Source organism: Schistocerca gregaria, chromosome 6, assembly GCF_023897955.1.
Source record: "Schistocerca gregaria isolate iqSchGreg1 chromosome 6, iqSchGreg1.2, whole genome shotgun sequence".
NCBI lineage: Eukaryota > Metazoa > Arthropoda > Insecta > Orthoptera > Acrididae > Schistocerca > Schistocerca gregaria.
This window is the reverse complement of record NC_064925.1, coordinates 229,102,922-229,117,601: the sequence shown is the minus strand read 5'-3', so window position 1 is coordinate 229,117,601 and position 14,680 is coordinate 229,102,922. Positions and strand designations below refer to the sequence as shown.

Here is a 14,680-nt window from a genome sequence, read left to right as displayed (position 1 = left end):
CGCTGCGCTTGCGTTGCTTGAAGGCATGCGCTTCAGCTACAAGTCTGTGCGTTACTGAAGGCGTTTTGCACTACATACGGCCCTTTCATTTGCACAAACAGCTTTAGCAAAAGCGCATACGCTGAAGCAACGCATGCCCAGTGACAGCTGGGTACAACACACATGCGCTAGCAGAGAGGTTAGGTTACCATCGCCACTGGCGAGAGGGTGGAGGGGGGGAGGGGGGTTGGTGTACGCTGTAAACACTACGCAGATGGAAATGATTTTCTTCCTTTGTGCGCATGACGTCAGAGAGGATCACTTCGCGCCAGTATTTGTATGTTATAGACTGTGTGATTTCGTGAGTGACCTCGTTTTCGCTTAGTTGTTTTTGCTATCTTTATTGTGCTTAAGAAAGCGCTGAACACGTTGTACAACATTGTGCACTGTGCAGAGCAGAGGAACAGTTCGAGGACTATGATTGATTGTGTCAGCATGACAAAGAACTCTGTTATAAAGCAGAATCTATGAGGCAAAGTGTTGTAAACCGTAACATCTGTGAAATGGACTGGCTTGCCCAGAGTCCTGACCTGAACCCAATGGAATTCCTTTGAAACGAGTTTTAAAGACGCCTTAGCTCCAGACCCCTGCGTTCAGCATCAGTACCCTCTCTGGCTTCGGCTCTTGAAGAAGAATGGGCGGGTATTCCTTGACAGGCATTCAGGCACCTCAATTAAAGTGTCCCAGCAGATTTCGGCACTCCAAGCCGTCATAAAGGTTAAGGACTGACACACCCAATATTAATGTCCACTAATAGGTGGCCTGATACGTTTTATCTAACTGTGTATGCTGTTATGATTCGCAGAGCTACGTCATTTTGGCAGCGATTATTATCGACTCGACAGCTAGCGCACTCAAAAGCTCACAGTAGTGAAACTCTCACTCTGCTATAGAGAAAAAAATGGTTTGAAAAAAAAAAAATTGCCGTAGCTGGCAAACATCTGTTGGACACGACAGAGTCTTTACTTCTGTTTTTCAAAGGCGTTCGTCCATCGCCATACATTATACATCAATATACAACAAATTTTAGTGTTTAGACTCGGTCAGTCTTTACGTAGAATGATTTAAAAGAACTGCAGGAAATTTAAACCTCTTCTGTAGAGATGGAGTAAGCAATGTCAGATTGAAGATATGAGATATGAGTTGTGTCTGGGTGGTTCAGCTACAAGGGCCTCGTCTGCGAAAGGAAATTATCTACGGTCGACTCCAGGCTTGGCATACTATTTTAATGTGTCAGAAGTTTCTCTAACTTGTATTATTCTCATCGTATGAACATGACGTAAAGATTCGTACTTGACATTACTAGAATGACCTCGTTGTATTCAGACGCATGAAAATCCTGACTGTGACGTTCATGCCAAGTTTGTAACCTATCTCACCTATACGGCAATTAGCCCCGGCTCAGTAGGCATTATACTATAGGCGTGTTAATTTTGTCTGTTTAAAATACCCGATTTCAAAATCATCAGCATTTCCTACATTCTTCACTGCAGCTTGCGCTTTCTCTTCGACGTACCGCGTCAAACTGCTTGAAGATAGAGGCGCTGGGCTGGTGGATGGAACAGATGACGTTGCAACCGTCTCTGGCCAGCATCTTCAGCACACGGAGGCACTGCGAGCACGCCAGCTGGTCCAGGCCCCTGCAACAAGTCATGACGACTTGTTTTGAGTGCATGTGGTATTTCTAGAAAAAAAAAGGATTATTCATGAAGTCGAAGTAACAAATATAGCTCTTTGGGATTTTAATTTATAAAAGCTAGAGTGTAAATGATGAATCATTTTAATCTTCTTCTTGTTTCGACTTTTATTTGGTATATTTTCTTTTCTTATATGTCTACTCCACGTGGTTGATTGCCTAGCGTTCTCTTCGCCTCTTTCTCTAGGTTTACTGAGAAGGAGAGACCTCAACTTTTGGGTCACTGATTTACTACAAATTTTGTACACTTTTAATAGTTTTTTAGGAAAAGATAATGTGTAAGCAGTAAGGCTAACTACTTAGATGATTTCGAGAGAATCGCAGCAGAAGTTTTGCACGTCAGTGATGTACTGGTACATAGCAAACCAGAGTGCGGGCTGGCGGCGGTCATGCGCTAGCATTCTAACTTCGTAATTGCTGGCTCGCTGGATCAAGTCCCACATTTTTAAAAATTTATTTTGTTTCATTACTTCATACATATTACATTTGAAAAATAATATCATGAAACGACTTGTGTGTTTTCATGAACTGTTATTGAATTCCCAATGTTATTTGGTCGATTGTTAATTTCTATTATCACAATAAATATTATAAATATGTCTATCGATAAGTAAACGAACAGAAGCAAGAAGTTTTCCTGGAAATGTATGACTGTAGTGAATTCCGAAATCGCTTATCCTTGCAGTCCAGTGGGATACAGAGAAACGCTTAGCACTTGGACACTCAGATCTGGAGAAGCAGGCCTCAACGACGAGAGATGTTCTTGGGAAGCCCAAGTCAGACATTGATAAATATAGGCATAAATAACTTTCTACAATAGTACAGTTAGTTACAATATGCTGGAATATCAGAGTAATGTACGATTAATCTTCGGATGTGCTTTCGACATTACAAGCTACAGGCTGCTATTTCTCACACTGACACGGAAAACTAATTAAAACATCGACAACATCAAATGAATGAAAATTTCCCGTATCCACAAGGAACTTTCATAGTTTCTACGGAAGAAACAAAGATCGCTGACATTTTGAAAAATTTCTCTTTCTTGCATTAATTTGGATGTAAACTGTGCATAAGGAAATATTTTCGGAAGTATCGGTAAGAAAATTTCAATAGCATTTTCATAAGAAGCAGTTCCTCGTTGGTTGTCAATGAGATGTGAATAATGTTGAAGGCGCTTGATATAAATTTTAATTTGGCTGTAGAAATAAAAACCACATAATATTTGGAGTTAAAATAAAAATTAGAGAAAAGCCGAATAACAAAGGAAATTCAGGAAACGTTCCTGCAAATACACCTGTCTTTCATCGTATTACCTTTCAAATGTAATATGTATGAAATAATATCACTAGTGTTGAAAAAAAATAAACATAAAGAAAGAGTATGAGTGGAAATCGATCCAGCTACTCACTCAATACGAAGCTTGAGCGGTAACTACATGACAGCCGTCAGATCGCATAGAGTTGCAACGCCCCTGTACATCACTGACGCGCAAATCTTCTCTTCGATTTTCTCGAAAAGTAGCGTGCCTTAGTACTAGCACATCACGTTTGCCGTGCACACGAAGTTCGCCTACAGAGATCGGCAACCCCTCTGACACAAAAGCATCATAAGATTGCATATATACAAGGCATTGCCTGCCCCGACTGCATCGATCACAACAAGGATGACAGATGGCAGGAAAGAACCACTAGAGGTCCTCCGTGCCAAGGACTTCTTTTCTCCGCCGTGTCACGTGCGCGGAACTGGATCTGCACGAAATTCACCGCATCGCTGCTACTTTGGGCGCTGCAAGCCAACACGTTGTCAGTGCTCTCCACCGAAGCCGAGGGCCAATTCTTTGCGAGAGCTCTTTGCAGCTCATCAGTCAGAGCCCACGGATGACACCGCAGCGGTACGTGCCTGTCTGCCAACTACGCCGAACGTTCAGCCTCAGTCATTATGGATTATCAATGGCATAGCCTTCAGATACCCCACTTTATTCAATGTGTGTCCCAGGTGTATACCTGTTAGTGTCTGCGAAGGTGTACTATTTTTATAGGGAAGAGATTATCCTTTGTTATTAAATCTCTTTACTGCGGTCGTAATAAACCCAGTTTTCTGTTTACCTTTGTCTCTCTATTGTTTGTCAAGCCTCTCTCGTGGCAGATGTAGCTATGTTACCTTGATGGATACTGAAAGTGTACAAAATTTGAAGCATATCCGTGATCCGAACGCCATGGCCTCCTCTTGTTAGTGATATTTCTCCTGTTGGTTGCTAGTTCGTTATTACTTTGTGTGGTTTTTTTTTATTATTGTGACGTGCTTGCTTCATTTATTTCTCTACTCCTCAATTTTGTTCGTTAATATTTTCAACTCACAGTTGTTGTGTGAGTACTACGTTTCTTATTCTCACTGATAGTTCTTAAAAACCCAATTCCACAGTTTACATAATTTGTTTAATTTTAGCTCTTATTGTCCTTATCTCGTTGTCGTACTGTATGGATGGCACTGCTATTGCTCTACACCATTACATAACGCATTCTTTCCTCACATTTTTGTTCAGTTTTCTGTATATGTTCGGTACGTGTACCGACAAATACTGCGTAAGGTTTAAGAAACGTGCTGCATGGGCGGCTGAACAATATCTACATTCGGGATCGATTCAAATAATCGCGAACTGTTTTTAAATTTACATACTTTCTCGAAGGTTCTGATATCTTGGAAGAAGTGGTAATATACAGTTACTTGAAAACAAGAGCTTATGCGTAACTCAGTCATCAGACAGAACTTGATTGATTGGCTTGGAGTAAAAGGGACTAAGCTGCAAGGTGATCAGTCCCTTTCAGATAGACCTTAGGGAAAATAATCCCTAGAACTGTTCCCAAAATAGGTATAAAGAGTCTACACGATGCCGGTGACATAGGCAATATGGCTCTGAGCACTACGGGACTTAACTGCTAAGTTCATCAATCCCCTAGAACATAGAATTACTTAAACCTAACTAACCTAAGGACATCACACACATCCATGCCCGAGGCAGGATTCGAACCTGCGACCGTAGCGGTCTCTCGGCTCCAGACCGTAGCGCCTAGAACCGCATAGGCAAAAGATGCTCCCTTGATCCACAAATCACTGTCTGATTATTAATACCCCCCCCCCCCCCCCTCCTGGTCCTCATATGTGACTATATGCGAATGTACAGTAAGTAATCTAACATACCCTCCCGTTAGCGTATATATTATATATACTAGGTGTAAATAAATAGGTAAAATACTAACGCGAATTCTTTACAGACGAATGGAAAAATTGGTAGAAGCCGACCTCGACGAAGATCAGTTTCGATTCATCAGAAATGTTGGAACACGTGAGACAATACTGACCCTACGACTTATTTTAGAAAACAGATTAAGGAAAGGCAAACCTACATTTCTAGCAAAAAAAAAAAAATGGTTCAAATGGCTCTGAGCACTATGGGACTCAACTGCTGTGGTCATTAGTCCCCTAGAACTTAGAACTACTTAAACCTAACTAACCTAAGGACATCACACACATCCATGCCCGAGGCAGGATTCGAACCTGCGACCGTAGCAGTCCCACGTTTCCGGACTGCGCGCCTAGAACCGCGAGACCACCGCGGCCGGCCTTTCTAGCAATTGTAGACTTAGAGAAAGCTGTTAGCAATGTTGACTGGAACACTCTCTTTCAAATTCTGAAGGTGGCAAGGGTAAAATACAGGGAGCGAAAGGCTGTTTACAATTTTTACAGAAACCAGACGGCAGTTATAAGAGTCGAGCGGCATGAAAGGGAAGCAGTGGTTGGGAAGGGAGTAAGACAGGGTTGTAGGCTATCCCCGATGTTATTCAATCTGTATATTGAGCAAGCAGTAAAGGAAACAAAAGAAAAAATTCGGAGTAGGTATTAAAGTCCATGGAGAAGAAACAAAAACGCTGAGGTTCGCCGATGACGTTGTAATTCTGTGAAAGACAGCAAAGGACTTGGAAGAGCAGTTGAACGGAAAGGACAGTGTCTTGAAAGGAGGATATAAGATGAACATTAACAAAAGCAAAACGAGGATAGTGGAATGTAGTCGAATTAAGTCGAGTGATGCTGAGGGAATTAGATTAGGAAATGAGACACTTAAAGTAGTAAAGGAGTTTTGCTATTTGGGGAGCAAAATAACTGTTGATGGTCGAAGTGGAGAGGATATCAAATGTAGGCTGGCAATGGCAACTAAAGCGTTTCTGAAGAAGAGAAATTTGTTAACATCGAGTATAGATTTAAGTGTCAGGAAGTCGTTTCTGAAAGTATTTGTATGGAGTGTAGCCATGTATGGAAGTGAACATGGACGATAAATAGTTTAGACAAGAATAGAATAGAAGCTTTCGAAATGTGGTGCTACAGAAGAATGCTGAAGATTAGATGGGTAGGTCACATAACTAATGAGGAGGTATTGAATATAACTGGGGAGAAGAGGCGTTTGTGGCACAACTCGACAAGAAAAAGGAATTGGTTGGTAAGACATGTTCTGAGGCATCAAGGGATCACAAATTTAGCATTGGAGGGCAGCGTAGAGGGTAAAACCGTAGATAGAGGGAGACCAAGAGATGAATACACTAAGCATATTCAGAAGGATGTAGGTTGCAGTAAGTAATGAAGAAACTTGCACAGGATAGAGTAGCATGGAGAGCTGCATCAAACCAGTCTCAGGACTTAAGACAACAAACAACAACAAACAATATGGGTCCATTTCTCAACTACCATGATGTTACAAGTTTTAAAAGATTATTGCTGCTGCACCATGAAACTAATGACGTAGAGTCGTTTTATTATTCATTACAATACAGAATCACTAACATTGCGATAAGTATTCGATTATCGCGATTACATTCATATCACAACACGGTAATATGGATCGATGTTGCCGCCTTTTGTGAGACTTTCCTGATACTAAGGCCTATCTATGCAATCTGTCGTGACTGCTTGTTGCAGAGGAGGAGTGTGATTAAAGCAATCGATAAGTTTCGGTGACTGAGGTTAAAGATTGATAAATGAACTCAGACATTTTTCTGTAGGACAGAAAGGCAGTCACTCACTTCATGATCTTCTGTCTTTAGATCGTATAGGCATCTGGATTCTTCTCCTGCTGGCAATGGGTCCGATGTCTAAACTGTGATAGAATTAATAGGACGAGGACGGGGGAAGGCTATAGTGAGCGGCAAGCCTTTGATACGTTAGTCGGAAAATACGTTGCAACCAAAAGACAACAAAAATTGAGGTAGCCCTGTTACTAAAGTTGCTATGGTACGATTCCCGCCTACCAACCATTCATCACAACCACCTACTCCCCATGTCTCCCAGCTTCCTGCAACTCCACTTGAAACTCCTGGTCGAGTGCTGTAACACGTGAAAACTTCAAGTAAATCCATAGAAACGCGCAGCCACCATCTTTGGTCACACCATTCGACATTTCCGGCGTCTAGATTTTTCTCTCACCATCTACAACTAACCTATCCCTCTGACTATCACGGGAAGGTTTTAGGACCAAACCTCTACAGGAAACTAAAATGGGATGCACACCTCCTTACCATTCAACAAAGAAACCGAAACCTACTAAAGCTACTAACAGGCTACATCTGGGGTCTGCATCCTTCTACCGTTAGCCGGCTGCGGTGGTCTAGCGGTTCTAGGCGCTCAGTCCGAAACCGCGCGACTGCTACGGTCGCAGGTTCGAATCCTGCCTCTGGCATGGATGTGTGTGGTGTCCTTAGGTTAGTTAGGTTTAGGTAGTTCTAAGTTCTAGGGGACTGATGACCACAGATGTAAGGTCCCATAGTGCTCAGAGCCATTTGAACCATCTACCGTTCTCCTCCCCTAAAAAACTTTCATAAACCCCAACCTCACTTACTACAATATTGCTGATTGCTGGGTCTCCGCCTTCCCTCAGTGCGGCAAGTCTTTTGAAACCCTGGAAAGAGATGCACTCCGCATGGCCTTTGGCATTTGCTATCTTCACAAGGAGAGACCTCCTACACCGAGTGGTAATGTACGAATACTTAACGCGATTTTATCTTCATTAAAGTAACAGGGAGTTACTGAGTCTCTCTCATGGCGTAGAGGTGTGAACTTCAAGCTAGGGGAGGGGAAATGTACTTTGACGAAATATCTCAGAAGCCAGAGATAGTTTTTGACAAAAAGTTCTTGGTTAGCTTCCCACATCAAACAAAACGGCTTACGGTACTTTACAGCAAAGTCCTCGAAACAATACTTACCCAACGAACCCATCAGTACCTTTTAACTCGTCCTCTAATTTCTCTTCCGTTCCAAGTATTCCACCCATAAACTACTTCTTTGCCTTACCTACTTATTTCTCGTGAACTAAAGAAACGAAAATCCGCTATATTTGCCTTCCTTAATAACCAGAAAGCCTTTGATAGGAGTTTTCATTATGGACTGATCTTTAAGGAACAAAACTATGCACTCCCAGTTACCTCCGTCCTATATGTCACAGTCAACAATACTCGCTCCCGCATCTTTCACCCCACTGTCAGCGTGCCTCAGTGATCTGTCCTGCCCCTTTATTTTATGTCATGTATACAGAGAAAACGGTTACAGGACAATACAGACTTCCTAGTAGGAATGAGAGGGGAAAAATTTAGAAATATGTGGTTAGTTCCTATGGGACCGGACTGTTGAGGTCATCGTTCCCTACGCTTACACTCTGCTTAATCTAAGATAGACTAACTTACGCTAAGGACAACACACACACACACACACACACACACACACACACACACACACACACCACACACACACACACACACACAAAAACACATATCCATGTCCGAGGGAGGACTCTGGCGGCCAGCCGCACTAACTGTGGCAAGGCGCCTCAGAACACGCGGCTGTGCAGCGAGCCAATGAGAGGGGAGAAAGACTAACTGTATGAAATGTAAACTGTGTGCAATCGTGGTTGAAGCATACTGTACATGGCAAAGTGGCACTTTCCAAAACTGGCGCCAAAGCAACTGTGGCGCACAACGGACCATATATGGCTGGGGCGACGGGCGGCTGCGGAGAAATGAATGGGCGAATAGATGTGCAACTGTTGACCTCCCAGATGAACCAACGGACCACGAACAGTGTCTCCTCAATGGCCGTTCAGCGAAAGTTGCTGCGTATGGATCTCCACAGCAGGTACATGCTTCATGCACCCATGCTGACTGCTTTTTATCGGCGATGGAGGCTGGAATTTGTGCGCAAATGCCGCAACTGGACGTCGATTGAGTGGTGATATGTGGCCTCTTCAGGTGAACCATTTTTTATTCTCCATCGGACAAACGGCCGTTAGCGTGTATGGCGTGAAATGACTGAAGGGAAAACACCCTACAGAAATCGTCGGAAGAGTCCGTTTCACGTCGTCATTCTGGAGTACACAGTCAATCAACACAACTATGCATCTATCCTTGGGGGCAATGACCACCGCTACATGCAGTTCGTTTTTCCTTGGCACGATAGCATCTACTAACAGGACAATGCAACGTGTCACGCACCTCATAGTGTGTGTGCGTGGTTCGAAGAGCACCAGGATAAATTTATCGTACTCCTCTGGTCACTAATTCCCCGGACTTATACCCAATCAAGAATCTGTGGGACCATGTAGATCAGGCTGTTCGCGCCACGGATAGTAAGCGAAAAGTCAGGAGTCCACGTAGTTCCATGTCGCTTTCGTTACCTTCCACAACGCCAAAGGCACCCTTCCTACACTTCTCGCAGCGGTCCGCACTGTAAAAGGTGGTTATGCACGCTTTTGGCAAGTGGGCACGTTAATGTGACTAGACAGTGTAGTTGCATGAATTTACATACCTTTTGTGATCTTTGAGGCCTATGAGAAGTGAGACAGGAACAAAATTGTATTGCCCAAGAGGGAGTGGATGAAATACGACTCTTCAGTGTGGAGGAATCCTTCCGCAGCTGGTCACTGCATGCTGAATGAACTCAAACTCTTCACTTGTTAACCGCAGTCGTAAAACGAGTCTAAACTGTTGTCCTGTTAACGTGGATCCATTCATAATGTAAAGACGGAATATAACGTCTCGTTGTTACGTGTAGTGACAAATAATTTGACAGACACGACATGTAAAACGTCAAATTACACATGTGCTTGAAAATGAAAAGTCATCGAAATGAGCTAATCACAAGATTTAAATGAAGGTCGTCTACATTACAGCTTACTACAGACAATTTTATCTGTTATTAAGCACTTGAAGGCTGTGGATCCTCACAAAAACAAAATCTGTCATTGATATCTTTTAACCCTGAACGTTAATCTCATTCTCGAACATTTCCTTTATTTGTGCTTCTTCTTCGTATAGATTGACCTGGTTCTCATACGTAGCCGTGGTTTCCTATAGCTTACCGCTAATTTTTTCAGAAGTTCAAACATCTTGAAGCATGCTACATTATCGAACGCTGTTTTCAGATTTCTTTAGTCTTACTTTCCTTATCAAGGGCAACATCAGGACTGCCTCCCTGATGTCTTTAACTTTCCTAAAGCGAAGCTTATCGTCCTCTAATATGTCCTCAGTTTTCTTTTATTTACTTCTGCGCATAATTTTCGCCAGCAGTTTGGATGCGTGAGCCGTTAAGTCGATTGTTCGGTAGTTCTCGTACTTGTTTGCTCTTGCTGTCACCGGAATTGAATGAATGGTATTTTTCCGAAAGTGTTGTGGTACATTGGCAGTCTCATAGATTCTACCCATTCTACCCACTAACTTTAACAGTCGTCTGACTGACACTTCCCCAATGATTTTAAGAATTCCGACGGAATTTTACACCCCTTCTGCCTTAAGTGATACAAGGTCTTCCAGATCTCTTTCAAAGCCTGACTCTAATATTAGATACCCTATGTCATCCATATCCAGTTTCTCCTATCACGTCATCAGACAAGTCGTCCCACACAGAAGCCTTCAAAGTACTCTTTACACCCATCAGCTCTCTCCTCTGCGTTTAGTGGCGGAAATTCCTATTGCTCACTTAATGTTGCCGCCGTTTCTCTTAATTCATCTAAGGTTGTTTTCCCTATGCTATACGCTTAGTCCTCCAGACGATCATTTCTTTTCAGACTTGTTCACACTTTTTCTGCAGTCACTTCGTTTAGGCTTCCCGCAGTTCCCGTTTATTTCTTTCTTAAGTGATTTCTATTTCCGTATTTCTGTCTTTCCCTGAACATTTTTGTACATTCTTCTCTCGTAGATTAACTGAAATATTTCTCGTGTTACCCAAGGTTTCTTCGCAATTATCTTTCTTGTACCTATGTTCGTCCGTCTAGCATCTGTGACCTTTTCTTTATTTTGAATAGCTCATTCCTCTTCAACTGAACTGCCTACTGTGGTATTCCTTAGCGCAGTACTCACATGTTTATCGAACTATAAACGCTTCTCACCATTCCCCAATACTTATGTATCCTACTTCCTTCCACACTGGTTCCTTCCAGACGATTATCTTAAACTTCAATTTACTCGTGATCATTACTACATTGTAGTTTGATGTCATGTCTGCTCCGGGGTGCACCTTGCAATCCAGTATCTAAAATCCAGTATCTAACTTCGGAATCTCTGTCTATGATGTAATATAGCTCGAATCATCCAGCGTGTCTGGGCCTTTTCCAAGTACAAATCCTCCTTTTGTAATTCGTGAACAGAGTTTTCAGTATCACTAATTGAAACTTGTTGCAAAACTCTATTATCTTTATGATATTGCAGTGGCGGTGTTATTCCGAATTACGATGTAAAGTTTCGGAAATGCTTCTACCCTTGGTCCGAAAGCCAACATTATGTCCTTTTGGACGTCAGATAAATCGCTCTGTATCCTTAGTATGACAATGATTGCGCTCTTTACCGCTCCCCCCATCCACCCCCCCCCTCCCCCCCCCCCCCCCCCCCCGCCCGGCATGTTTTATATATCCTCCACTGACAGTGTTGTCACCTGTGAGTGTTTATTGCACAGTCATGTCGAAATTAGATGATGGTCACATTAATGTGACTGGACCATGTAGAAATACACTTCCCATCTTTAGGGAGAATGAACACTTTATATATCCCAGAATTCTCTATTTAGCTCTGAAACTACATGACTTTCATGCATCCTCCGATTTTCGACGAGACTTGCGAGCAACTTACGTGGTCGGTTCATCGAGGAAGATCACGGAAGGGTTGCTAACCAGTTCCTGGGCGATGGAGAAGCGCTTGCGCTGACCGCCGGACAACTTATCCGTGAATGTGTCGCGGCACTCCGAAAGGCCCAGCACATTCAGGACCTCGTCCACCTGCAAAAGAGGAGAGATCACGTGTATATAGTTCTGGCACTTCCACAGGACTGATGGAGTGCGTCGAAGGCCAGTATGATAGCGAACAACCGTACCAAAATGTGATAGAGGAGAAGGAGGGAGACGATGTGGCTGAAACGAGTGATCCAGTAATATGGCAAGAGTCTAATAGAACGCAGATTGATTTCAGCTCAAATAACTCAGTATGGGTCGATGGTGTATCCACTGAACTGCTTGTATCTGCCGGGATTACGAATTAGGAAGCAACATGAAATGGTGGCAAAAATCTGTGAAATGACCAACCACTTCGTTTTCATCCCCATATGGTGGGGAAAATAATGAGTTGTCTGATGTGAGGCGACCGTAGAAACAACTAACCATTGTGCCTTGGTCGATGGCTAGTCGTCAGATAGCATCTACATCTACATCTATATACATACTCTGCAATCCACCATACGGCGCGTGGCGGAGGGTACCTCGTACCACAACTAGCATCTTCTCTCCCTGTTGCACTCCCAAACAGAACGAGGGAAAAATGACTGCCTATATGCCTCTGTACGAGCTCTAATCTCTCTTATCTTATCTTATCTTTGTGGTCTTTCCGCGAAACGTAAGTTGGCGGCAGGAAATTGTACTGTAGTCAGCCTCAAATGATGGTTCTTTAAATTTCCTCAGTAGTGATTCACGAAAAGAACGCCTCCTTTCCTCTAGAGACTCCCACTCGAATTCCTGAACCATTTCCGTAACACTCGCGTGATGATCATACCTATCGGTATCAAATCTAACAGCCCGCCTCTGAATTGCTTCCATGTCCTCCCTCAATCCGGGGATCCCAAACGTTCGAGCAGTATTCAAGAATAGGTCATATTAGTGTTTTATTAGCGGGCTCCTTTACAGATGCACCGAATCTTCCCAAAATTCTGCCAACAAACCGAAGACGACTATCCGCCTTCCCCACAACTGCCATTACATGCGTGTCCTACTTCGTATTGCTTTGCAATGTTACGCCCAAATATTTAATAGACGTGACTGTGTCAAGCGCTACACTACTAATGGATTATTCAAACATTATGGGATTCTTTTTCCTATTCATCTGCATTAATTTACATTTATCTATTTTTAGAATTAGCTGCCATTCTTAAAAACCAATCACAAATCCTGTACAAGTCGTATCCTCCTACAGTCACTCAACGACGGCACCTTCCCGTACACCACAGCATCATCAGCAAACAGCCGCACATTGCTATCCACCCTATCCAAAAGATCATTTATGTAGATAGAAAACAACAGTGGACCTACCACACTTCCATGGGGCACTCCAGATGGTACCCTCACCTCCGATGAACACTCACCATCGAGGACAAAATGTTCAAAACAATTCAGCAAAAAATATCGAAGTAAAACAAAACCCAACTTCTCAGTATAAATTAGAGAGGTAAGGTTTAACAAAAGATAGACTAATGTGTAAAAAACACCTACATGAAATTAACCTTTATCACCACTTATCAACTGAAAAACATATTAACAGACAATATAAAGAAAAAAGGATTCTGATAGTTTCACAGTCTCGGGCGACTGCCAGATCAGCTGTTCAGATTTCACCAAAAAATCATATTGAACAAGCTGGGATAGGAAACTGTACATACAATTTAAAGAACACACTGAAGCTACGAAGACTACAGAACATTTTCGAAATTGTCTAGTAATTTCCAAACAGTATATTGACAGTATAAATGTAAACCCGTCGTGCTGGAAAAGAGCAACTTACCGAGTCTCTTGAGGCACCTAAAATTTTCTGCATCTCTAGGAGCAGGATAATTTACTTAATGATCAAGAAGTAGTAAATATTCCAGAATTAGAATCAAGAACGGCTGGCAACTAGTGTAGCTTACAAGCAGATATCCCGCCTTGTAGTGAAGCAACTTACAACAATTAATAAAGGCAAGTCTTCCGGTCCAGATAACATAAAAATGTCACTACTGCTCCACCACTGTGGATGTTGCTGGACGCTGACTACTGGGTGGCATACGAAAGGCGCATCACTGTTCTCTTACACATGGCTTCCGGCTTTCAACCACAAAGACATGCATCATGCACTTCTGTTGCTGTTGTACTCTCCATTTGCAACCAGAACTCTGTCTTGACGACCAATTGATCACTGACATGGAGTCTTATCGCCTTCGACTGGTCTTCACTGGTTAGTACACGTGGTTTCCCCTTCTTTGCCAACTTAAGCGAACGTGTTGGTTATATCTCAATACTATTAGCTGCTTCTCTAACACCAGCGGAAGCACAGACCGCCCTACCGTTTTGCGGCTTAATAGAACTCTGATAAAGCCCCGTCTTGATTATGGGAGTGTGGCATACCGCTTGGCATTGCCTATAGCATTGTGGATGCTTGACTTGCGACAAGTGCTTTTTGGAACAGTTCTATGAACAGACGACTCATAGAGGCTGGGAGCGCTCCAATACAGACCAGGCTCCAAAACCTGAAGCTCAACAATGCGATGCACAGTCACTGCACTCCCCAGCATCCAAATTACAATTTTCTTTTCCTCGTAGGGAGATCCGCCTCCCGCAACAGAGGCCCAGGACTGGAGTCACGACTCAAGTTCACAAACAGTGCCTACATTGACAAG

At 42.9% G+C, this 14,680-nt stretch overlaps 1 protein-coding gene across 2 annotated transcripts in view; it reads right to left on the bottom strand.

The window, feature by feature from the left end:
* The window catches only part of LOC126278971 (ATP-binding cassette sub-family G member 1-like), a 294,595-nt gene that overhangs the window by 102,823 nt on the left and 177,092 nt on the right, over positions 1-14,680 (bottom strand). For both annotated transcript variants that reach the window (XM_049979266.1, XM_049979265.1), the window contains exons 4-5: positions 11,896-12,041; positions 1,556-1,679 (exon numbers count right to left, since the gene is read on the bottom strand). In XM_049979266.1, coding sequence (XP_049835223.1) covers positions 1,556-1,679; positions 11,896-12,041 — 270 coding nt within the window. The remainder of the gene's footprint in view (positions 1-1,555; positions 1,680-11,895; positions 12,042-14,680) is intronic.